General features: G+C 47.6%; 1 protein-coding gene across 6 annotated transcripts in view; it reads right to left on the bottom strand.

The window, feature by feature from the left end:
• The window catches only part of RNF213 (ring finger protein 213), a 48662-nt gene that overhangs the window by 21541 nt on the left and 1181 nt on the right, over positions 1-25940 (bottom strand). For 3 of the 6 annotated variants that reach the window (XM_048964725.1, XM_048964724.1, XM_048964723.1), the window contains exons 2-32: positions 25340-25449; positions 24098-24423; positions 22792-23469; positions 21989-22182; positions 21391-21531; positions 20931-21121; positions 20454-20731; positions 19195-19463; positions 17977-18174; positions 17273-17471; positions 16636-16691; positions 16217-16370; positions 15517-15675; positions 14813-14911; positions 13953-14075; positions 13406-13595; positions 12923-13096; positions 12499-12654; positions 11624-12207; positions 11160-11325; positions 10333-10550; positions 9723-9863; positions 9331-9492; positions 7769-8909; positions 7182-7375; positions 6689-6832; positions 2452-6042; positions 1556-1692; positions 1160-1255; positions 678-796; positions 402-524 (exon numbers count right to left, since the gene is read on the bottom strand). In XM_048964725.1, the coding sequence (XP_048820682.1) occupies positions 402-524; positions 678-796; positions 1160-1255; positions 1556-1692; positions 2452-6042; positions 6689-6832; positions 7182-7375; positions 7769-8909; positions 9331-9492; positions 9723-9863; positions 10333-10550; positions 11160-11325; positions 11624-12207; positions 12499-12654; positions 12923-13096; positions 13406-13595; positions 13953-14075; positions 14813-14911; positions 15517-15675; positions 16217-16370; positions 16636-16691; positions 17273-17471; positions 17977-18174; positions 19195-19463; positions 20454-20731; positions 20931-21121; positions 21391-21531; positions 21989-22182; positions 22792-23469; positions 24098-24423; positions 25340-25436 (10498 nt within the window). In that variant the 5' untranslated portion in view covers positions 25437-25449. Of the gene's footprint in view, positions 1-401; positions 525-677; positions 797-1159; positions 1256-1555; positions 1693-2451; positions 6043-6688; positions 6833-7181; positions 7376-7768; positions 8910-9330; positions 9493-9722; positions 9864-10332; positions 10551-11159; positions 11326-11623; positions 12208-12498; positions 12655-12922; positions 13097-13405; positions 13596-13952; positions 14076-14812; positions 14912-15516; positions 15676-16216; positions 16371-16635; positions 16692-17272; positions 17472-17976; positions 18175-19194; positions 19464-20453; positions 20732-20930; positions 21122-21390; positions 21532-21988; positions 22183-22791; positions 23470-24097; positions 24424-24581; positions 24627-25339; positions 25450-25705; positions 25731-25940 lie in introns of those variants that run through there. The other 3 variants (XM_048964726.1, XM_048964727.1, XM_048964728.1) reach the window with 3 other exon arrangements.

Raw genomic sequence — 25940 nt, 5'->3', positions numbered from 1 at the left:
ACAGATGCAAGTGAAATGCTCTCCAGGGTGGTTCCTGTCAGTGGTCCCTGATGTGTGCAGTATCAGCACTCCCTTCTCTGAGCTGCCTCTGCACACTGGCTGTACTTCTGGCCCCACTCTGCAGCACCTGCTTTCTCTCGTGCTGAGGTAGGAGCACACTGAGCAGTGAAATACTGCATTTTTGTCAGGGAAAACGACCAAAACCTCACAGAAACAAACTAAACAGAAAGGCAAAGTTGACAGTCACATAGTGCTCCCTACACGAGATATTTAGCAGTGGAAATAGGTATGTTGTACTCAGCATAGGATCTCCCAGTACCAAGTTGGGGGGGGGGAAGAGGTGGGACACGACATCCCTCTAGCATCTGGCGCAGCCCACACGCAGCCCACACGCAGCTCACCTTTGGCTTTACCCAAATCCTCACAGAGCATCTGGCTGATGGTGAGGTTCTGCAGCACAGACATATCAGAGATCATGTCCTTGGACCTGCGGAGGTCATCTATGTGCACCGACTGCCACAGACCTACAGGCACAATGACAGTGATGTCATGCCCTGGGGAACGCAGCCCCCACACGGATGAAGGAAGCAGGTCAGACAAGCTGCTGGACACACTGATTCCAGGTCTTCAGCATTAGAAAGGAAGGTGAATTGGAGATGACAGACAGCCAAACCCACCTCCATGGAATCCCACGTATGATGTTCCTCCTTCCACCCGCGTAAGCTTCATAATAAAGTAAACAAAGACTGAGCATTCTCCCAAATTTGCCTTGTTGATTTCATTAACAACAGTGTATCTGCAACAAAAGAGAAGTACTGCTGTCAGACAGAAGTCAAGGCCACCAGTCTTTCCTCCATCAGACAAGGAACCCTCCTTCCCCTGCGCTCCCTAAGTCACTCTGCCTCCTTCACTCAATCACACAGCCAAAAGCAAGAACCTGCACTTCACAGGGCATTGCCCGATGACTTAAGCCAGCCCAGTACTGGCTTATTTAGGCTTGGATTATGAATTATTATTCAAAATTCAATCCATGCTTTCAGTTTCCTTTTACTACAGCACAGAGGATTAGGAATTCCTGATTCTGAAATCCCCAGAAATAGCAAACAAGAGTGTGCAGCCTCCATGCAGCACAGCCAGCAGGGAACCACAAGGGACTTACTTGGCCGAGGCAACGAGCTGGGCATTTTGAGAGCCATCTTCAAAGTCTGCCTGAATAATAAGGACTTTATTTCCTGATGTAGCTTCAAGGAAATCTCTAAAGAGTGAAAGGGGATTTAAAAGAAGAGTTAAAGCAAAACATAAGAGAATGTGAACAGTCAGCTCAGATTAGCTTTGACTGCCATAGGCCAAGGGAGAAGTTAGGAAAGCTATCCTGCAGGGACAGAATACCTCCAAAAGCAAATCTCATGCTTAGCACAATAGAAGTAACTCAGTCTGCACTGAGCTCAGCACCACATGGCTTGTGGATCCCCTTTCAGTACATTACCCCAAAGTCCTGCCACTGCACCTTCCACACAGATGACCATCTCACAGCAACGTAACAAAACAAACTCACCGGATCCCTTTCAAGAACGAGTACTCTGTGTCAAACTGCTGCAGGAAGAGGATCTGAGGCCTTTGTGCTTTACCCTGCACTTCTCTCTCCAGGCAGGCAGAGTCAGCGCTGGTGAGGAGCCTCGAGAAGGTGGTGACCTAGGAGTGCAAGACACGGATTTGTTCTCAGCTTCGGAAGGCAGTACAGACTCACATGCCTGCACTCCCAGATGCTGCTGTCTCACTGCAGAGCCAGACTGCACCCCAAAAGTAATTTATCTGACCCACAAGCAGACAAGTTGTCAATATGGGTTGCTACACCAACCCAGGGCCAGCACTGCGTTGCTGGATGCAGCGTATTTAGAATGAATTGTAGAATGGCCTGGGTTGAAAAGGACCACAATGATCATCTGGTTTCAAACCCCCTGCTGTGTGCAGGGTCACCAACCAGCAGACCAGGCTGCCCAGAGCCACATCCAGCCTGGCCTTGAATGCCTTCAGGGATGGGGCATCCACAGCCTCCTTGAGCAACCTGTCCCAGTGCCTCAGTGCCCTCTGTGAGACCAGCGTCACTTGGTGCTGCCAGTGCTGGGCAGAGGAGAAGCAGTCAAGGCTTTAAGAAACGGCTTGTCAGCCCCCATAGTGAACCTTTCCCACAAACAGCCCCAAGACAAAGCACGCTCTCTCTCCCCAAGCAAGTCAGGAGACAGAAAAATTCTCCAGCTCATCTTAGCTGAAGTTCTTTAGTTCTGGAATAAGGCAGGAGCAAAGCAAAACCTAACACCCACCCCTGCACACCTCAGCAGCAGGGCTGTTCAAAGTCACTGCTGCTGTATCGTGGCTGTGTGTGAGCAGCCACAAACTAAAAGCCTCAGCACAGGCACAGAGCATTTTGAGAGGACCCTACAGGACGCTCACCTCTGTAAAGACCGTCTGGCACTGCGACCCAGAGCTGACGTGAGCTCGGAGGAAGTCTGCAAAAGACGAGTGCTGCTGCTGCTTGAAGTACACATTGGCCAGAGAATTGGTCCCAAACAAACCCCCCGAGTTGCAGAGACGGATCACGGAGTCGGGGGTGGCACAGTTGAGCAGTGCCAGCTGTGCTTCAGCCTTGACACGTGCCATGAGCTGGCTGGGGGGACATGCTGCCTTCAGCCGCTCCGTGATCTGCAGGACCACCGAGGCGCAGGTATCAGAGTGGTAGCCCACAAACACATCCGAAGGGCTGTAATTCTGCTGGTTCACCAGGTGCTCCCTGGTGTCGACTGCAACAAAATCACGCACCCACTTCTTCAACTCTTTCACTTTTTCTCTCTGCTCCTTGTCCAGGACCGTACTGATATCCAGGTAGTGCTTTTCCAGCCTGTTGATCAGTGGGATGGGGAAGTGCTTGTACACCACGTCCTTCTCCTCGATGACGATCAAACGGAACTTGGGGTGCACCCGGCACTTCACCCGGTGGGTGCCCAGCCCCAGGTCAACGTACTTCTGGCCAGCGAGGTACACGTAGTACTGGTTAAGGGCATCGTAGAGGCTTTCATAGAGGTTCTGCAAGTTGAGGAGCACGACCATTTGGCCGGTTTCCATGCAGACTTTCACTCGGTTGATGTTTCTGCATATCTGGGTGTACTCTTGGTCTTTGGGGAAACTGGAGCCAAAGATAATTTCCGGCTGTTGCCGGGCAGTGAAGAAAGTTTGCTGGAGGATCTGCAGCGCTGCGTAATTCTCAGTCAACACCAGCAGGTACCTGCAATCACCATCCTCACTGCTGCTGTAAATGTTCTGTTGTATCAGGTCAATTCTACTGATATCGTGAGCATTTACCTTTCCTTTTTCTGGTAACTGCGAGGTGAATATTTCCAAGGCATTGATATCATCTTTGCCACTGAAGTTACGGAGAACAACTTCAGCTATGTCTCGAGGCGTGGGCTTGCTTTTAGAGCTCTTAACCAAGGCAAAAAACATCTTTATGAGACTGTAGTAGTCACGCAGTCCAAAGAACTCCCTGTCCTGGGCCTTGCAGATGATTTCATACGCGTTTGCAAAGTGACGAAAATACTGTTCAACCTTGTGCAAAGCCCCCCGATCTGAGCAACAAATTCCCTTTGCACTTTCTATGAGCTCCTCTTTGCTGGGGTCACCACGGGAGACGAAGATGCCTCGATTCATTTTAGCAGGGTCCAAAGCCCAGTTGGAAATCCCAATGAAGCCAACCTTCTTGTGAGGAAGAGGGTCATCATCTATGCAGCCATCTTCCAAAAGCGGGTGCAAAGTCTTCAAAGGCATTTTGGGAGAGTCTTCTGCCAGCCCAATCTCATCCAAAACCACCACAGAGACATACTCCTCCAGGTTCTTCCCATCCTGGAACCGAGCACAGTGCTTGAAAGTGCCTATGATACCCTCTGGAGTAGAGAGAGGGCTGCACTGGAAAGACACCAGATGGATCTGCTTCAGGTCCTTGAACAGATCCGAGTGAGCAGCTTGGCCCTGCATCGCATCAGCCACAATGGTTTTTGCAAGGGATTTGGAGCTGCCAGGCTTCCCAACAAGAAAAAGAGGGATTTTCAGCTCAATGCAGATGACCATCATGAAGACGTTTTCTTTTAAGGCCAAGTTTCTTGCTATGGTGTCTCGGAGCTGCACACCGCTCAGGAATAAATCCTGCATCAAGCTGATTTCTTCCAAAATCTTTTTCTGACTATCGTAAGGCTCTGGGAGGACCTTGCTGATAGCATTCCTATATGCCTCCTTCTTTTCCAAGGATGCGTGATAGCAGACCCCAACTGCTAGCACCAAGGACCAGATAACGTCGTTTCTCTCAGGGCTCTTCAGACCTCCTTTTTCTTCAAGGTACTTCTCCAACTCTTCCAACAGCAGCTCACTGCGCTTGTAAAACCACTTGAAAACTTCCATGCAGCGCTCCACATCCCGCAGGCTGACAAAGCTGCACTCGTCATCCCTCTGCCTCATGTACTGCTGGGAAACAATCAGCACTTCTGCAATTACCTTCACGTCAGCTTGGTCCACTCGGAAATGTTCGGTAACTCTCTGCACAATCTGCTGTATGTACATTTTCTCAGTTAAGTTGTTCAGCTGCCCAAAATCCCACACTAAGGGGATCATGCTGGGTGGGAGCGCATGGACCCGGTACACAAGCTGTCTCAGTGGAATAGATCCAAGCTTCTCCTTTGTCTCATCGGCTTTGACTCTGTAGCCCAACCCAGCTAATTCCAAGCGCTGAATCATTGTTGGCGTGTGCTTTCGGTAAGGGTTGCAGGCTGCTATGATCTGCAAGCCAGAGCAAGAGACCAAAGGCTTCCCTTCCACCGTGTGGTCACACAGGACTTCCTTGATGCTGCTCACAGCCTCTGTTGTGTTGGCTTCATCAAAAAATAGAACTGTGTCCAATCCATGCTGCTTCTTATTGGCTATAGCAAGGACTTCTGCTTCCTTGATCCTGGCATAAATCATTTCTGCAGTTGTACCTCCGTGGACTTTCACAAGCTTCATGTTCTCTACCTCTACAAAGCTCCTGCGTAACTTGCACAGGAAATTTACCAGCCTGGTTTTCCCACAGCCTGTTTCTCCCATGATAACAACTGGGATGTTGCACCTGAACCGCATCTCAATCGCCAACATCTTCAGCACGTTGTCTGTTGTGAGTTCATAGGTCTCATCAGGGTCTGTTATGTACGAGATTCCCAAAACCATGCACAGCCTGTCTAGTTTCTCAAGACGGGACAAGCTATCGAAAGAAATATCAAAGGGAACTCTCTGGAGTAACAAGCCATTGTACAGCTGTGAAGACATGATGTTCCTCTTGATAATACTGCCGTTCAAAGGATTAATGGCATCAACACCACGAGCCCCATTGGGCTGGAAGTGGAAGCCAATGAACGTCATGGACACACGGTCTCCATTGAAAAACAAATAGGGGTGGTGCTCAGACTCCCACTTCTTCCGAACGCGGAAAGGAAGAAGATCATCTTCAGAAACATCCCCCAGGTTGAAGGACTGCCTTCCTGAACTCTGATCAGAAATGTGTAGGGAGGGCGTCGCGAAATCCCTTGCCATTAAAATCATGAAGGTAACAACAAAGTTTTTGAAGCCTTGCAGAGTGTCCTGGATAAATTCAGGGTTGCAAAAGACAGAAGCTTCACAATCTCTCAATTGAACATTGAGAAATGATGCAAAGTTTCGCAGTTCTGACCAGGAGGGATCCACGACCCCACAGTGCAGGAGGAAAACCTGCAGGCATTCTGCTGGGCTCCCTTCCACAGAGTGTTCTGTATACCAGAACGTGTCCAGATTGCACCCGTTGTCAAATCTTTTCAGATACTGGAAAGGTCTCTGGAAAGCCTCACTATGAAATTCCTCCTCGTCCATTCCTGGGTCTGAAGCATCCCTGGGCTGCCTCCCAAGCGTCTCCATTTCTAGTACCTCCTTGGGAGACTTGCATGTTACTTTAGGGAACACATCAAGGAAATTATACTTCTGGCTCACTGATACCTGGAGTAAAGTAAAATATTTCATCACAAACCCGTTGCCCTTGTCTTCATCTGTTTTAATCTCTTCTTACAGTAACCTCACCTAAGATCACAGACCTAACAGAACAGCAACTACTCTGCATAACCATAATGTTCCCCTCCCAGTGTTTTTGGTGATCCCATTCCCTCTAGTCTCCTTCCTGTAACATCAGTCCTTTGTTAACCTCAATCCCTTCTCAGAGCTACCTCAAGGAAAAAGAAAATCAAACCACAGAAACTTGTTATTCATCCATTTCCTCTTGTAAGAACATTCTTATATTTGAGTATAAATATTCTTAGTACTTTCAAACATGCAAAGCTACACAAAGATTGGATTTTGTGCTTTTATCTTACCTATAAATGTTACAGCAGGACCAGTGATGCTCAAGCTAACAGACCTTCAAAAATGAATAATCCAAGGAAACCACAACAGCTCTGCTGTGTTTTAATATCGTTTCATGCCATCCCACTTTGTAATGGAGATGTGCAACACCCCCGAGACAAACAGGGAACCTCTGAGCTGTATTTACCATTACAGCCTCCACAGCTCGTGTCCAGCTACATACCAACATCAATGCCAAATGACTGAGAAATTCAGAGATAAGCACTGCTGTACAGACGTGCCTTACCGTTTGCTGTGGCACAGGTGACACCTCAAGGATTTCAATGATGTACAAATGGCACTTCTGTCGCAGCCACATATTTCCTTTAGCATCTGTCAGATACTGCAAAACCAACAGCTTGAACAGAAACTCTGGAACTCCACTTTGTACCTGTCGTTAGAATAAAGGCAAAGTTCTCCTGTTATTTACTCATCACAACTTCATAGAATCACAGAATAGCTGACGTTGGAAGGGACCTCTGAAGAAGGGCCCCCCAACCCCACTGCTCAGAGCAGGCTGTCCGACATCACATCTAGTCAGGTTTTGAATGTCTCCAAGGATGGAGATCCTACAGCTTCTCTGAGCAACCTGTTTCAGTGTTCACAGCCACCTCAACGCTCAGAAGAGCCCTTTGCTAACTTACACACTCAATCGTCATAACACATGGCCTAGTTAAATAGCTTACTAAGAAACAAAAGCTTCTGCAAGGAAGAGGCATGGGTAGGAGATGTGAACTTACTGAAGAGGTGATGTCAAAATGGAATATCATGGGCTTTGTGGGCTGTTGGCTCTCCAGAAAAGGCAGAAGAGATTGTAGCACTTTATCTTCATTTACTGCTGGCTCTATTAGCCTGATGGTTTTCAGAAGCTCTGTACAGTCAGGCTGCTGTGCTTCCAGTCTCTCATGTAGTCTCTTTACATAGAGGGATTTCCCTGTTATCATAAAAACACCACAAGAATTAAATCAGTATCAGCTATATAGCACTACAGACATCATAGAATGAAGTGAATCAAACGCTTAGATATAGATATTCTTTGAGATCTCTGAAGCTTTCTAAAGTATATTCCAGAAAAAGAAAGTCTAAATCTTGTCAGAGCAGTAGTCACAGCCTGGAATCAAAGCCAGTTAATTTGTGTTAATAATTCATGTCAGTAGAAAGAGAGAAGTGTCAGATTAGCAAGAGAAACCATCTCTAGAGATGCCTCTCACCTCACTACTGCCTGAAGTCTGAATCATTCTTCCTGACCAGATACTTAGGACAGAAAAGCAGGCAAAATGAACCCCACCCTTGTTTTCAATACTGTGTTTTACACGAGAGCTCTTACCCACACCAGCTCTTTTGGAGGACACGATCCCTACACACGAGCTGCCCTTGAACACGCAGGCGGCTGAGTTCAAAGGCTGAACAACTCTGTAGTGGTGCTGCAGGTATTGCTGGATTTCAGTGAGGGGCCTCTGGGGTATCATGTGCACTTTGTACTGGCTGAAGACAGAAGGGATGTAGCAGTGCTCCCTCTCGCAGTTGCACAGGATGATGAGGCGATAGGTGCTGTTGTAGCCCTGCAGATGCTGGAACAGCTCCTCTGCTTTGCAGCTGACATCGTAGCTCAGCTCGTCTGCAAACAGCATGGTGTAAATTTTCTCTCCTTCGCTGCCAGGGATGAGGCATCTCCTGAGGAAGAGCCCCACTTGCTCAGCAGTGGTCTGAGGAGTGCACAGGAGAACTTCATCGAAAGTGGGGAGGGGCTGGTTGGGGCTGTTCATGTAAACGGCCAGAGCAGAAGTGAGCACCTCCGAGCGAGGGCACGTGATGAGGTTGGGCTGACCAACGTGCAGAAGATCCTGTGGGAAGTCCCTGGTGACACACTCCCTCTCCTTGCTGGCCAGGCTCTTCAGCCACGCACCAAGCGTGTCTACATCCAGGCACTTTGGAAGGAAGGCGCCCATGTTGCTCATGTAGCACTCCCAGATGTGCTCCAAGCAGGTGGGCAGATCCCTCTCCTCATCCAGCAGTGCAGGCAAGTCAGAAAGAGCCTTCGTTGAGCTGGGAGGTTCGTGGCTTTCAGAGGCTCTAAGGACATCCTCTGCGGTGCAGTTACTTTTTAGGAACGAAAGCATCATCAGGGCTTTCTGGCTGGGCTGCCCCTGCCCCAGCTCTGTGCACAAATAAACCAGCTGCTCAGCTGTGTAGAAGTTCAAGTAGAAATGCTGGAATCGCTTCTTGGACATGAAGCTTTGCCAGCTCTCCAGAAAGCTCTCCATCGTCTTGCAGAGGCGAGGGAGCACATCTGCCAGCTCTCCTTGCCCTTCCAGCCCCGGGATCAGCCTCAAAGTGAAGTCTATAAGAACACACCACTCGCTTTTTGGGGAACAGTGTACCTGAGCAAGCCAGGAGCGGAAGAGCATGTTCCCAGCTGAGTAAAGGTCTATAAAGGCCTGTGCAAGCCTTTGGACATTGGAAAAGGTCTGTGTGAGGACAAAAAAAAAAAAAAACAACTGATTTTACCAAGTCTCAGCCAGCAAAACCACCCAAGAAACTTCCAATTACAAAGGCTCTGTGCCTTTGTATGTCAGGCCCTGTACAAAAGGCTCCCTGGAAGAGGTTTAACCTCAGGAAGCCTGTAAGGAATCCTTTGGTTTTTACACAAGTACAGCAACCCCCTCAGCCAGGAACATTCCCAGCACAGACGGAAGATGAGGATGCTCATCTTCTATTCCATTTCCAGTTTATTTCCCCTCCAACAGGGAACCAAAAAAAGATAGGAGTATCTGTCTGCTACTGCCCAGCCCCAGAACTCAGCTGTAAATCACAGTCCTAAAAGCTGATGTTCAAGCAAAATGCAACCTCAGCTTCAACACCAATAAGCCATTGGGTTTAAAATCTGACCTCAGAGAACTTCTCCACCTCCAGGCCTTGCTCTCCCTTTGCTGACATGAGCATCAGTTTGTTCTGCAGTTCACGAAGCTCTGCCAGAGAGTACTTCCACGACAGTTTGTGATCATCAGAGCTCTCCAGAAGGGTGAGGTGCAGGACGTTGTCCAAACAAACCTAACAGATAGTAAATCAGTGCTGACGTGCAATGAGGTTCCATGGCTGAGGCAGCAAGAAGAGCACTTGAGAGCCACCGGTCCCCCAAAAGAAACCATGTAAAGTAGCAGTGAAGTTACAGCCCATTTCTGACAGTCACTGACATGCCAGCAGTGCTGCCTGTGGGTGACATTGATCAGAAAACAGCAGTCTGACACAGCAGCAGCTCAAGCAGAGAGAAGCAGCCTCACCTTACGGCCATCAGCTGGTGCTTCAAGAATGTACAGTCCTCTGCTGTTGATGGTGGCTGCCAGGGACAGTGATGACAGCTCCACAGACCCATGGCTCTCCTTCACTGTTTTCAGCCACTCCAAGTGCTGAGCTGACGCACGCTGTGGGGAGAGAAGACGTGGCATTGCCCTTATCACTCTGACTTGGCATTTCTATCCAGGCCTCTATCTGCGTTCAGGAAAAACAGCTTGGGCTGGCTTCAGAGAGCTTCAGGATGGGGAAGGAGAAAAGGGCCACAGCCCAACCCTGCAGCACAGCTGCTCTTCACCAACACTGGGCTGCAGAACAGAGCCTGCAGCGCTTCAGAGCCTCTAACCGTAGAACTGCCCTGCTGCAAAGAATAAAATGGAGTTCCCACTCATTTGCCTTCCCTCTTCTGCACCATCAAACTCTTTCAAAGAGCAAAACTACACCATGCCACGCTTAAAAGCCTCGGCAGTACTCTGAAGAAACCTGTGCTATACGAGCAACAATTGCTGCAGTGAATTTTTGTGCTACGTGAATGTAAGATATTTCCTTTCCTATAACAAGAGCTGCTGCAGTCAGCCTTTGAGCCACAGCAGAACTCACCAGTTTTTTGGGAAGATTCTCATCTGTGTCCAGGGCTCGCCACAGCTTTCGTAAGCAGCGCATGAAGTCAGTAAACCCCGACTCCTGACTCAGCTCGTAGAGCAGGGAAGAATAGCCGTGCACAGTGTCATGGAAACATGCCACACGATCCACATCCATGTCATTCTCCCCAGCAGAAATAGAGGCCAAGTCCACAAAGACCTTCAGCTCGTTTATATCTTCAATGAGATAAACATGTGAATAAGGAATGAATGAAGTGGATTTACTGCAGTTTCCTGAAACACTTTTGTAGAAGATGCAGAAAGAACCTTTGAATAAAATCTCCAGTGCAGCTTTCCTCCACCCATACCATCACCCATTTCATTAGGATTTCACCTGAATTAACAGCATCCTTGGCTTCTGGTTTCTATCTGCATTACCACGAATAGCACAGGCTCACAGCCAGGACTGAAGGGGTGTGTGTCTGTGTCAGAGTACGACAACTGACCCGACAGACACAGAATTCAGACTGCTGCCACCCCGTTACACAGATAACCTCTGTTCTCTTAAGCAACCAACAGTGGCAGGAGTTACAGTGCCCAGACCAAGCCCTGCTCTGTATCATGGTAGCCACTGTGTACAGCACAAGACTACAATGGCACGTTTACAGGGGCTACATCACAGCATGTTCCATGCTGAAACTCATGAGGGATGCTGGTAACTGTAATAACAGAAGCTGTGAAAGCATAAAACAGATGGGTCAGGGACACGGCATTCCTCCTGCCCCCCACACAAACTAGCATCCCTTCTGGTACCATCTGCCTAATTTCAGGGTGAGCAGCACACACCTTTCAGTGCTTCTCTGACCCAGCAGACAAACTCCTTCTGCTGGGCCAGCTCCCTCAGGCATTCCCGACGGTTCACAGTGATCCCCTGCAGAAGTTCCTTGGCACGTATAAGCTCAGAGCTGATGAAGTCCAGTTTTTGTGTCTTGCGCGATTCAAGCTCTTCTGTCTACGAAGCAAGCAGCAGAAACAAGCATTCATTCTGGGAATGGGAAATACAGCCTGTTTTCCAAGGGAAAGGAAAGCCCTCTGCAAAGACATACCCCAAACAACATCAGATGAATACATCTTCTCTCTTTTAAGAAAGATTACACACAAGCACTTCATTTGAACACTACAGTTATCCCAAATAAGTATTCTAGGGCACAGACTGGCCTGACAGATCACACAGAACCAAGAAGGTTCAGCTCTACTGAAACCTCCAGCCAACACCCTGACAGCAGAGAGCTGAAAGAACAAATACTTACCATGTACAGCAAGTTTTCCAGGACACTGAAGTCACCAGAAAGGTCCAAACTCTCCTTGACATTGTCAATAATCTTGGCAGCATCAAAAGTTAAATGCATTTCGTGATACTGCTGGATCTGCTGGAAACGCCGATCAACCCAACGCTTCCCTTCCTCGGGCTGAAGTTCACAGATGATGTTCAGCTCTGCTTTGATATCTTCAGGATGATCAGTGAAATCCCGAAAAATTCTATCAACTTCAGACAGAGTGAGACTTCCAGACCTGAGATCCTCATACAACCTCTTGTAACTTGTAAAGCAAGGGGAGATTAGTTCATCAAGAACATCATCGAGCTCCATTACAGGAACAGCCTCCTCCTCGTCTGAACTATCATAATCCTCTCTTGCTTCCATGGCAGCTTCCTCCCAGAACTGCTGGAAGATCAGGCTGTCTTTAAAAGTGTGCATTTTCTGGGCACATTCTTTCAGCTCTTGGCTCAGCCTGTAGTAGGTCTGTATGGGTCTCTTTCCCACATTCACAACTCTATTCAGTTTTTCTGAGTGAAGATCTTCTGAGTGTTGACGATCCACTTCACCAACATACACTTTAAAATAGAGACAGGTCAGAGGTCAGATGCCTCACCCATACGAGCCTTAATTCACCTAATCTGTGCTGCAAGAAGCAATGCACGTAGGGTCAGCAGACCCCTACAAACACCGTTTGACACACAAGTGCTCACCCACAGCCCCAGATGCTCCAGGTTTATTTTCCCCATCCCTCCCCATTCTTCCTATAGTTTTAGAATAAAACCTGCTTTAAAAGTTCAGTAGTTCTCAACAAAAATTGCATTTTCTGGTGTTGCCACCACTTGAAGATTGCTTCCCCAAAGCACTACCTGTCACAGACACCTGCACCCTCCTACACATGTTCAGAAAGGTTCCTATTGCTTTCTTCTCTTCCATGATGTGTGTTACTTCTTCTCGTCTCCTCCGCAGCACTTCTTTCAGTTGTCTCAGCAGTTCTTTTTGCCCATCTAACAGCTGCTTGTGCTCTGAAAGAAAACCCATCTGCGGTCACTAGGATGGTACTTCCCCCTCTGCACCTGTAGCTCAGGGTTGGATCAGCACAGCCACCAACATTGCAATGCAGGCAGGACGAGCTGTGAGCTCTACACAAAGAATACAGAGAATGGCAGCACTAATAAATGCTGAAACACCTAATTAGCGTAACTAATCACTGAAGTAATCTTAACAGAATGCACCATCAGTCACTGCAACCATGCAGCAAACCCACAAGGCCACCCTGAGCAGCACACTTACTTAGCTCCCAGATAAAGATAAACTGATTCTCATGCTGAAAAATCTCTTCCAGATGTTTGATGAGGATGCTCCCTTCCTGGAGGTCATCGGTGATGCTCATGAACACAGAGTCTGCTTTGGCCATTACAATTCTTGCTTCGTTTGTAAGCTGCTCTTGGAGCTTTGTGTTTGTTCCTGTTCAAGAAACAACATGTGGAAAACCTAGATCAGTCCTGCTTCACTAAATTATAGCTTCTGCCTAATTTTTATGTCATAAAACAGAGTATTTCAATTTCCCATTTGAATCCCCATCCAAAAGCCTATGAACTCAACACAGCATCCTCTGATCCTCCACATTTACCTCAACAGAAACTGCCAGGACCTCAGGACAGCACTTCAGATACCTTCCCGTACCCCAAACTCATGGAACACATTTCAACCCACTCACATGACAAAGACCTGCATTTTTAGGTAGCAGCAACCTATCAGAACACACAGACATACCATTAAAGCTGAAGATATATCTGATGTCAGGCCATGTAAGCAAGTGGTGCAAAATCTCATCAAAATCATCCTGAGAACTCTGAATCTTTCTGGGCCATGACTTCACAATGATAGTTGACACCAGCTGGCTGAACTGGTGCATGTTGTCCATGTTGTAGGAAGATATCATATCCAGGAGATTGCTCTGGGTCTGCACAAAGCACACACACCAGAAGGAAGGAACACATCAGCATTTTGGGTTGTGCCAGGTCTGTCTCAGGAGCAGGCACTGATTTCAACAGTGCTGAGGCGCTTTCTAAAGCAGCCACATGACATGAGTGATGCAAGCAGCCGCGACGTGATGAGCACTGCAGATATTTCTCATGGACTTTGTGTAAGCGGATCCCGATTTCTTGGCCATACTCTGGTCAGTTTGAACTAAAACAGCCCACAGCAACTCAAGCCATCAGGAAAAGGTAGCTAACACTTCTTCCATCACAACATGCATCCCTACAGAGGATTTCTTTGAAAAAAGAAAGGCTTTTCCTGCCCTGAGGGAAAACAATACCTGACAAGCTGCAGTAACAGCCTCTATGGCACAGTTTTCAAAGCAGCAGCCAATGGAACGGTCGAGATATTGAAGTCGGTTGTGCTGACAGCAGTAAGCTAAGATTTGGTTAACTGGATCCTCCTGCAGGGTAAACAAGAGATTACTCATCAAATTCCCAACATTTTTTTTTTCTCTTTCTGTAAGAGTGCTATTAAGACAACATCAGGAACTAAGCCAAACACGTGAGCTTCCTAGTGGAACCAAGCATTGGCCGTGTATCGCTTACCAGGGACTGGAAAAGATTAAGCATAAATGCTGGAAAAATCTCCTAGTTTCCCTCTGAAGTAGGCAGTAAGTCTCTCCTATCTGAGTTTCCATCAGGAATTACTTTTTTCTGATGGAAAAAAAATCTTTACAGCCAAGGCAGAAAGCAGATGAGGAGATTTAATGGCTCAATTTCAAAGGGACCCACACAGTGCGTGCAGCTGAGAGCCCCACAGCAGCACCTACATAACAGCACCTACATAACGGGTGCTTCTGCAAATCCTCGAGTGGTAATTTACACTTCCTTAAAACTAATGGGGTGGTAACTGCTCAAAGTGCACGAATTCCTTTAAAATAACAGGATATCTATCAGTCAACGCCAAAAATGGCAGGACAGCAGCCGGGCTGTCAGCACCCTGCAGTCCGACACCAGGAACACAGCACACTATGCTGTAGTTCACGTTTCATGGCCAGTTTTTCAGCCTCCAGAACACGGCTTGTAGCAACAGTGTCCATTTGCATGACAAAAGCCAGTGTTCTCATGTGCCCATTCAGGCTCTAGAACTTATTCCGCAGGCACAGGAGAAAACCATCCATCCCACGGCTCCCAGTACCTCCTGAATCCTTCTCTGCAAATCCTCCAGCAGAGTGCTCCTCCATCTCTCAGTGAACTGCTCATCTGGAAAGCTGATCTTCACAAACTCATCCCAGGCCTGCAGGTAAGAAGCAAGCAAGCCCAGAACACTAAATGCTACTGCTCAAATCAGGAGAATATCACTACACTGAGGAGTCCGCACTCCTCAAACAGCCTGCAGCCCTTTCAGATGTTTCCATTCCAAGGAAAAAAAAATCCCTTCTGGAGCTGCAGAACGTGATCTTTGAGCCCAAACAGCCCCAACGTGCCCCTATTATGAAAGGAGATGTGGATAAACAGCTCCCACCTTGATACTGGCACCTGCCCCAGGCTGAGGCTGTAAGGAGCTGCTCTGTGCTGGAGGACCCTATGAGCCCAGTGAGCAAATTACATGTCCAGGAAACACCAGCAAGGGGCAGATCATCATCCCAGCACTGCCCCTCAGAGCAGCAGAGAAAAAGCCCAAAATGAGCCTCAAAGCACCCAACACAGCCCTCTGCTGTGCTGATATAAAACTGCTGAGTTGAAGAGCATCTCAGCTTGTGATACGCCTCAGCTTGTCGCGTCGCCTCTTTCTGCCTCACTCCCTCCCCAGCCACAGCAGCAATGCTCCTCATTGCACTCAGACTATACAGTCAAGCGACAATAAAATATTTTCATTCTGATTAATGGAAGCTGACAAACCTCAGGTTCAGTATTAAAAGTGAACACCACATAGCGGTAGTGTTCCTTCAGCAACTTCTGGCTTAGAGCATTTTTGAACCACGCTCGAGCGTGTGTTAGGGTTGCACTGAGCACCTCCTCCAATGGATTTTCCAGTGCTGTTTCATTGCTCAGAACCTGCTGCACACAAGTGAAGAAAAAAAGGAAGATCAGTTCAAGCGGGACAGCAACTGATTTCAAATAAATATTTCTGAAAGAAAAGGCCTACGTGCATCAGACAGCCATGTGAGGTGGGTGCAACCCCCCAGCAACTGAGCAAAAGCAAGAGAGGCTGGAAATGCAAAGATTACAAACAGGCAACTTATCAACTTCCATTCCAGGGAACAAATATAAAGAGGAGAAATAACTGCCCCCCCCCCCCTGCAGAAGAGCCAGTGGACAGACAGACAGAAAGGAACCCATGACAGCAAGCCTAAGCACTTGATCTTATTTTCTATAACTATATATTAAAACTATAACTATAATATTCTATAATATTAAAAACCATTGAAGTGATTTCACAGCTATTTGGGCATACCAACCACATTACTGTGTTAATTTGGAGGACCAAGGTTACCAAAATGAGAACAGATACAACCCCAAACCAGTTGGTTATACCATTGCTGTCACATTTCCAGACACCCCACTCTTGACAAGCCATGAATGACTGCCTGGTACTCACTTCTGTGGGCTGAAGTTTGGCAACTTTTGCCACCAACATAGCAGAAGTGGCAGGAACCTTGAAATCCAGCACCCTCTTCATGTACCTGCAGACACTCTCGTGCAGCTTGAAGCAGCAGGTCAGGCAGAGCAACCATGAGCGAGCCTGCAGAGCTCTGGAGGACAGGAATAAATGAGAATTTATCTGCTGTTCAGAAGGAAAAAGAAAAAACAAATCTAACGATGCATCAATTAGCAACCCTTCCCTCAGATAGACTTCAGAAAAAGCTTCAGTTTGATGGGTGTAGAAACGCAGGACCCTGCTATCCATAGATTTCAATGCACACGCCCGAGCTAATCAAGCATAATCCCACGCAATCCCATAATACACATGGAAACAGGATGAAGATTGTTCTCCTGACAGAGAAGTACTTCTGTTACCTGGCACGTTCGCCATCCAAGATGCACAGCAGCATCTTCAGAAGCTTCACAAGTACCTAAGAATGAAGAGAGAGAAATATTATACCACAGAAGGGCCTCTATGGTCTGGCTTCTCATTAACTGAGGAGGACGTAGTGAAAGAGGAAGCTTTCCAACGCCCTCATACAAATGAAACTGCTAAAATTGTGTTCCTGGATGTTAGATTCAACTTATAGGAGACAATTATTTCTCTGAACAGCCACACTTCTTACAATCTAGAGCCTTTAAGCTCATTGCTATCAAATGCAATAAGGAACCCCTCTTGTCTTCACACAAACACGTTTTCACAACAGGCAGGAGAACATCTCACATCAGCAGCACCTTGGGCAGCCCCAAGGACCGTGCAGAAAACCAGCTTCAGGCAGCACAGAGGGATCCCAGCATGAGAGCATTTGCCACCAGTAACTAAGAGCAAACCCAGGTAAGCAGGTGCATCTCTCCTCTATTCCAGTGAGGCTTTTTGCTCATGCACACCCTCCCACTTTGCTTCAGAGCAAATTGTCTTTAGCTAAGTTTTAAGCTCGCTGTGCTCCGATTCATTACCAACCACGTTTCCTCCCCTCTACTCCTTGCCAGATGAAGCAACAAAGAGACAAACCTCAGACTTCCTGCACGAAGGGTCAGCATTCTGCAGTCTGTAAGAAACACCCTGAAGGGAAATCAGTATATCAACAGAGAACTCTTCAACAAATTCAGCAAGGTTCTCCGCGGGCAGCACACACATCCACGATTTGACCAGAGTCACATCCAATTCCATCAGGTATTTCTTCTCTTTCATGAGTTCCAGCAGGATCCCCCTGGATGGAAAGCAAAACAAAGTCTTTGTGTTCTCACAGTACAAAAGGCTGAAGGCTCATGGAGCCCAGAGAGCACTCATTCTGACTCAAGCAATTCTCTTCATTTGCAGCTGAAGATCAGTGAGAGACCCCAGGACCCAACCATTGAGCAACAGAGACGTTCAATAGAAATAAATTCCACGTGTTGCTCAACTCCTGCACCACGCACATCAAACTGCTGTAACTCACAGCAGGCAGAACCAATCCCACAAGATGCTCTGCAGCCTGTAGAATTAAGGGCTGGCTTATGGCTGAAAGATAACACAATGCACAGCTTCACTGCACACCATAGGCTTTGAGCAACCAATAGAGACCGTGTTTGTGTGTCCCAAATACCCACCATCAGCATGCTGCATCTCTTATTCTTTTTTAAATACAAGAGAACGATAAAGAGATGAAGTAAAGCAACCATCACCAACTGCAAGGTCAAGGCATTGTGTAAAACCAGTAGGTTTGGAGAACTCACACATCATGATTCTTCCTTGCTTCAACAAATGGAAGTCCTCCCAGCCCAGCCCAGCCATCTTCATCCATTACACAGCAGTTGTGTTGTGTAGGATCAGTACACAAGTGCAGAAGAGGAAGAATCCACACCCACTGGCCTACTTTGCCATCAATGCATCTCTGACACAAGTTTATCAGTTGAAGTTTCAACCTGAAAATACTGAAGCAAACAAAACAGTAGCAGAACAGCTTCTCACAGGAAGAAAAAATGCCCTTGTGAAGAAACAAAAGGAAAATAAAGAAAAAAGGCTACACCTCAACCTCACTACGGACCTTCAAATAACTTCTCGTAATTATTTTAGTTAAATCCTATTTTTCTTGAAGAGTATAAAGAGTTCAAGACTCATAACTGTAATTTCACCCAACTGCCCCAGCACAAACCCTACAGATAAGGGGTTAAGAAGTGCCAATGGCTCACCCACAAATCCCACATGAGCCCCCACAACTCAGTGAGGGATTGAGTGACAGAGATGCAGAGCCATAAAGATGAACACGCATTTTAGTGACAATTTCCAACCTCCTCAGGTTCAGGTTGGGCTGAAGCAGTGCCTCCAAAAGGAAGTTTGGTAGCTGCAGCTGTGCAAGCAAAGAACTACAGATTTAAGAGTGCCAGATAAGCAGTTAGAGAAGAGTCCAAGTCAGCCTTAAGAAAGAACTGACACAAACCATGTGCATGATGCACATCAGAGGAAACAAGAGCAATCCAGATATGGCATTTAAAGGCGTAAGCACGTGAGGATACTGATCAGAGTTTGTAAGGATAAACAGCAAAGAGATAAGGAACTGCTTGACAGAAAGTGATAACAAGATTTTAAATATAAAGAAAAAAACAATAGCTTGGATCCAGCAGGCTTCTGGAGAGGCAGCTGCAGAGAGGGAGATCTTGTTTGGACAGAAGGAAAACATTTTTCACATCAGGAAATGGCACAGGAGTTGTGCCACTTCATCCCTGGAGGTTTCCATATCCTGACTGCAACCCTGCCTGGATGTTAGCTGTATTTCTGAGTAGGAAGGTAGAACAGAAACATCCAGAAATCCCTTCAAATCTGGATTTTTCCATGATTCTATGAAACTGAAGAGCTGGATCCCTTCCTGTTTTTATCACAGGGTGCTGCACTTGTTACCTATCGCACTGTAACAAAATAAGTCCCGTTAGTCAGTGGACCAGCAACATACATACCTTACAACACCCACAAAGACCTCTATGGTCTGATGAAATTCATCCACTATGGCTTTATGCGACTTCTTCTCCAAGCACAAGAGGCCACACAGGCCAGCCAGATCCTCTTGGGATGCTGGCAGTTGGAACGAGTCGACCACGGTGAGCAGGGTGAGCCCCAGAGCTAGCTTACTTCTCACAATCACACTCTTCTGTGATTCTTCTGCACCCTCTGGAAGAAGGAAAGGGTGGGCTATTTTCCTGATATACTGCAGCATCAAATCATTCACCTAAGAGAAAGGAGGGAAGAAACAAACCAAGCAGAGCATTAGCCCCCCGAAAGTCAGTCTTGTTCTCTTGGAGCTATTTCCTTCTGTCACAGCTAGGATCCTTGATACTCCCTACACAACACAACCATGCTGACACCAGGACATAAGCAGCCGTAGCACAGACCATCATCACAGACCATTATCACATCATCACAGAACATCACGGCAGCACTTGTGCCTGTTCTATGCCCACCTCTGTGCTCCCAGGTCGCGCTGTTCAATTACTGTGCGCCCTCCCACACCCAACAGATCAGAGCTGGAGAGAGCCAAGGAAACAGAGCAGGGCTCCAAAGCAACGAGTGAGCCAACAGTCTTACACCAAGGCTGCCCTTCCGTGCCCCAGCCTTAACGAGTGAGCAGGTTTGTTACCCAGTGGACTCAGACTTGGCTGTGGCAGTGAGAAGAGAAGGCTGTCCACACCTACAGCCCACATAAGCTACTCTGAAAGCACATCCAGAAGGTTTCATAATACTGTGATGCTGGGTGATGCACCACGCTACCAAAAATCAGCCTTTTGAAAGCAGGCAGGCATGAAATCTGTGTTATCAGCTGAGCGTGGGCAGCCAGGGAGAGCTGCTAGGCCAGCGTGCCATCTTGTGGCCTCTCCCCAGTAGCCAGCAGGAAAGAAGCTGCAGAAAGGACTACAGAAATCCTGTCTGATGGTTCTCCTAAGAGAATAGCTCTTAGGACAGGCAGAAGAAATTAATATCGAGAGGCAAAACCCACGTCATCTCTCTGCTTTTAGCAGTGTGAGATATATCCAGAACTGCAATTAATTGCAAAAGCTTAATGGAAAGTTCCCAAGGTGAACAGCGGCAGTCAGCAGGAAAGGATCCATGGTGGTCATCATGCGAACCTTCCGACTGGAAAAGCAAAAATGAATCCAAACTCAAGAACAAAACCGAAGCTCTGCCACCAAATTGCCTTTTAGTATCCATTAAAACAAATCACCTGCTGTGGTCCGAAGTCCAGCTCACTCCATTTCCTATATACTCCATCAAACACACACGGGTCCTTCGTAACAACGTAAAATTGCTTTAGCTGGCATAGGAAGTTCTTCATGTTGATGGAGCTCCAGGTTCCAAGAATGCTGAAGATATTTTCTAACATGATTTCTGCAGCTATTTTCTTCCCTTTCACAACATCTTTGTTCTTATTTTGAACAACATTCCACAAGCTTTTCATTATAGAAGGCTGTTTACACACAATGTCATCATACTGGTGCCATTCTGGAATAAACGAGAGGCAAGAACACAGGAAAACAATTTGAGAGAAACATCATTTGCTCGTGCCTCGGTTTCTGTCAGCTGTTTGCAGGAGTACCAGCAGACCCATTAAATGCCCAGCTCCAGACACTGCTATTCCCCTTGGTGCTAGCAGAAGACCACAGAACAGCACAACATGCAGATGCAGATAAGAAAAGCTCACCTCCGTTGTTGACCAACTCGCGGTCCACATACAAGCATCGATTCACAATATCTACCATTGGTTTCTTGTAAATAACTTCAAATTCTCCTTCACCACAAGAAATCCAGTATTTGTAAGGAATGCGTTCATTCACTTTTTTCATTGGGAGAATTGTATAGCCTTCAATGAGGTACCCGTGTTCGTTCAGAAGCCTAAACAGCACAGATACACAGCAGAGGTCAGGTGAAACATCAGCTGGCCCACATACCTCCCCCTCCACACATCACTCAGTTTTTAACAGCAATAGCAGTCATTTTTCCTCCCTGAAAAATTTTGCAGTACTTCAGTACGAAATTATTTTGCAGCAAAACCCACCCAGCCACAGACTGATAACCACAGCCTGTGTGTTAAAGCACCACGCTGCTTCCTGCCCTCCAGACCCAAAGCACTCCCGTGTCCTCGTGACTCTGAGGGTACTTACCTGACACAGCTCATCTCACAAACTTTCTCCCACTTTCCACTGCCAGAAAAGCCTCCGGACATGACACACACTTTATCGTTGTCAGGATTTAGCTTGAAGTCTTTGGACAATATTGCATGGAAGTACACAGTAACACCCACCCTGCAGTTCACAGAAGAGCAATAAAGGAAAGAACACAGAAATGATTTTTTCTTAACAGTGCGAGTCATGGTAAATGACAAAACAGCTCTGAGCTGCCAGTTTAACGGAGGCAAGACTCAGGGCTCAGTCAGCAGCTCACTAAAACTGAGGCTATGCAGCAGACCTAATGCAAAGCCCAGCGCAGAAAGGAAGAAGGGGCTCCTAAGGGAAGCACAAAATGCTCTGTTCACATCCAGCTGGGCTGCTGCATTGGTGAGACCACAGAAATATCTCGCTCAGACTCCCCTGGCAGGACTTCCATCACGAGCAATAGTTGGTGTCAGTTTTAAGATCAATTCTGTGTCCACAGAACCACGATACACTCAGAGCAAACCTTAGGACATCAATTCCTCCCCTGGCTTACCTCAAAGCACCCCTATAAGAGGGGAATGCTGGGGAGCAGCAGTGGTATCCTCACCTTTGTTTGTCCTTATCCACAGGTTTCTGGTTATTTTGTTGATGGTTTTCTTTGTTCTTGTCTGTTACAGATGGAGCATTGTTCTTTCTAGCAACCTGAGGTCCGTTGTGTGAGGTCTGATTCGTCTTCTTTGTCTTCTCAGATGTTTCCTGAGCTCTCTCATTTGAGGTCTTTTTCTCCATTGTGTCTTTCTCCTGCATTAGAAGGACAAAACATCAAATGAAACAGAAAACCTTGCAAGTACATCTGCAGAAGCACAGAGCATCTCTTCAGAGAGCAAGAGATACCCAGAAATCACAGCATGCCAGCTAGCTCTGCACTTCTGAAAACATTAATCCCTCACTGAGACAAAGGAGAACCTGCTGCTGCTTGGGGAAAACAGTGCACCAGTGGCAGAAAGAATTCAATCTGCAAGCATTTGCAGAAAGTCAGGGGGGTAAATCACAAATCTCCAGAGGATGGAGCATAAAGAAAATAAAAGACAACCAACAGCAGTTCACAGCTTATATGTCCTTTCCACCATTGGAGCACAGACGCATAAAAAGCATGAAGATGCCCAAGCCAATGGAGGTACTGCAGAACACAGCCAGAGTAACTGAGCAACCACTCAAAGAACTGCTGGAACTGACACACAGAAAAGCAAAGACTCGAGAGGAATTTTATTGTGTTCCCTGCTTTCTCCCCGTATTCCCAGCCTTACCATCTTCAGCTTTACTGACAGCGTAAGAGAATCACAGCGCAAGAAGGACAAACACTTTCCAACACAACCAAATACTCACTGGAGCTTTCACTCACACACTTACCTTGGAAGGACAGCTCACTTTCTGGCTGTTCTCCTGTTTACCCTCCTCAGTCTTTGAGCTTTTGGACACAACAGGCGTCTTTGCACCTTGACTTGGACGTTCAGCACAAGAATTTGCAGGCTTACTTTTAGGCACTTCAGTATCAGGGGAAATCCCAGAGGAAACATCCGTTTTCTCTCCCATTGAAGCTGGTTTCTGTTTGCCATCCAAAAACTGGGAATCTTGTCCAGATTCTGAAGTCTGGCCAGCATCAGATGCAGCACTCCTCTCTTTCACACCACTCCTGACTTCATACTGCGTTGTGCTCCCACCTCTCACCTTCTCTTTCAGGGCTGCAGAGCTGGGAGATGGAGCAGCCCCAGTATCCGTGCTGTTATCCTTCGATGGGTTCATCACAGCCACGCTGCTGTGGCTGCCTCTTGAGACCACTTCCAGACCTTCAGCTTCCCTTCCCAAGCAGCCCACAGCGCTGTCACTTTCCTGCACACCTCCGCCATCACCAGCAATGAAGTCAGCACTCTGTTTGGCTGCTTCACTGCTTGAGGTCTGCATTTCCTGTGAAACAAGGCTTTCATCAGACAAGTCTGCAGTTGGAGATGGTGCTGTGCTTCCAGGAGGCAGAGAGTCCTGCTCCCCGTGGCCAGAAGGACTTTGCTTTGCTTTATTCCTCTTTCTATTCTGCAATTTAAGATGAGAAAAAAAAGATGTAAGAAAATGCTAGAAAATACTCATCAGTGAAGAGAAACCCATTGTCAACTCTTCTACTGCAGCTAGCACAGGTGGCCCAGAGAGGTTGTGGATGCCCCATCCCTGGAGGTTCAAGGCCAGATCGGATGAGGCCCTGGGCAGCCTGGTCTGGTATTAAAGGGGGAAGTCAGTCAGCAGCCCTGCCCGTGGCAGAGGGTTGGAGATTTGTGATTCTTGAGGTCCCTTCCAACCCTGGCCATTCTGTGATTTCTGCTACACTGGGCTATGGGAGAATGCCCATGAAGAAAAAGGACAAGACCAGCTACAGCCTTATATATTAGGAGAAACACAACTGACTTCTGAGAAATCTGTATTTTCAATGTTCAAAACTTCCTAAGCAGGAATGCAGAGCAGCCGTGAGCATAATGCCTGCTAACAAGATCAGAGCAGTTGCTAAGCTGGATTTGGTACTTTCACCCTCAGTGTAGCAAAGAGGGAAGCAGTGCTGGTCAGTATATCAGCTGTCTACATATTGCAACACAGCATCAGCAGACACATTTCCAGTTTGCTTAGGAACACCGCCAGTGGTATTCAGTATCACACTGACAAAGAACTTCACCTTTCTCTTTGATTTTTGGGAAGAAGCATCTGCCACGTGCTGAGGATCAGTCTCTGAGGCATCACATAAAGCTGTTACTTCCTCCTGCAGCGATGCTCCTCCCTCCTCTTCTCCCTTCCCTTCAGTAGCAGAAAACAACTCAGCTGCAGTGCGTTCAGACGCGGTCTCTGAGGCACTGCTCAGAACTGCTGTGCCTTCCTGCAGTGTTCCTCCCTCCTCCTCTGTTCCAGTGGTGGAAGGAGGCCCAGCAGCACCTCTGTGCCTTGGTTCTCCTCCAGGCTCTGGGCCTGTATTGAGGTCAGGAGTGAGATTCACGTCTCCTATTTCTGCAACAGCGAGAACGGTCATTGTTAAATTAGAGGCTGTAATGTGATGGAAAGAGTAGCATTGACAGCGTAGTAGCAAAGTCCTAGACTGCAGCAGGTGAGGATATGCTCAAATACAGCAGCCATGAGCACAGAAACAAAGGAAAGAATCTGCTTACCCTTGGAAAGCCTCGGGTATGCAGGGATCTCCAGTGAGATACCCTCAACTCCACTACCAACCCTAAAATGAGGGCAAGGAAGGGGTGGATCCTGGCTCCAGCCCTTCTGGTCACTCAGGTTCATTGCATACACCTGAGCTCCCCTGGGTTGGCCCTGCCTTCCCACTAAGTGCTCCATCACTGCTTTTTGTTAATCACTTAGCATTTCTGCTACATGATTCAGGGATGAAAACAATTCTAAGCAGCTGGTAAGCAAGCAGGGTCAGCTACTGATTGAACGCAGCACTGGAAGGCACAAGAGTAGCTTTGTTCCCCATCCAGCAGCCACCGCTATCGATGACAACACCCTCCTTCCATAGCAGCCCCTCTCCAAAGCTCCAGCAATCAGCAGAAGAATAAGATAAGAAATCCCTGCATTGGGGCACTGATCCATTTCCATCAAAGCTCCAGCTAACGCACTACTGGTGGAGCAGGAGGCACTGCGAGCCTCAACTGCCTGCCAAAAGGCTCGAGGCTCTTTGGGATGTGTGCTGACAGCACGGCTGCCATTTCTCAGCTTTCTTTACCTCCTGGTGAGTGGCTTTGTGACCTGCACCACACAGAGGAGAGCGGCACCCAGCAAGGAATAGGAAGTTCTCTTTTCACCCAAACTTAAAACCTTCAGTGAAATGGCAGCTCAGATCTAAATAAAGCACCAGCACCGTGTCCAATCCGCCCCTCTTGAAGCCCTCAGCCCACTTCACCCTGCAGCCCCCTACCTGCAGCCTGGTCCCCTGTACCAGCAGTGGGCTGAGCCCCACACTGAGCACAGCTTGCCCCAACCCCAGGGATGTGCAGACTTGTGGGGCACTCCATGCTCTGCAGGAAGCTGTGTAAGAGAGAAAAACACATGTCAATGTGAAGTAAGGATCTTTGTCGTATGACCCTTCTCACAGCCCAGTGTTTATGTTTGGGAATCGATTTGGGCCACGAGCACAGCGTGCACCCATCACCCTCAGCCTTGCAGCCAGCAACGAGGGCAGGAGATCACAGCTACACAGGAATAAAGAAGGATAAGCGGCTCTGCGCAAAAGCCTGTTAATATTACACGCGTATGGGAACGCAGAGAGGGTTCAGGGTCATACTCAGGGCCGACTGCCCGCACACAAGGGCGGAGGACCGAGCGGTACCGGCAGGGTCCAAAGCTCGGTAGCGTCAGCCCCGTCCGAGCACTGCCCGCACCTGCGCCCCGCGGTGAAAGTGGAGCGAGGCTGTGGGCGCGGCCTATATGCAAATATACCCATCGCCCCGCCCACCCATTCGCACTCGCTCGTTCCCTCCCTCTCTGATATGCAAACGAAGGGGAAGGATGGGCCAATG

This window comes from Lagopus muta, chromosome 18 (assembly GCF_023343835.1).
Source record: "Lagopus muta isolate bLagMut1 chromosome 18, bLagMut1 primary, whole genome shotgun sequence".
Taxonomy (NCBI): Eukaryota; Metazoa; Chordata; class Aves; order Galliformes; family Phasianidae; genus Lagopus; species Lagopus muta.
Note: the sequence above shows the minus strand (reverse complement) of the source record. Positions and strands in the feature narration are given on the sequence as shown.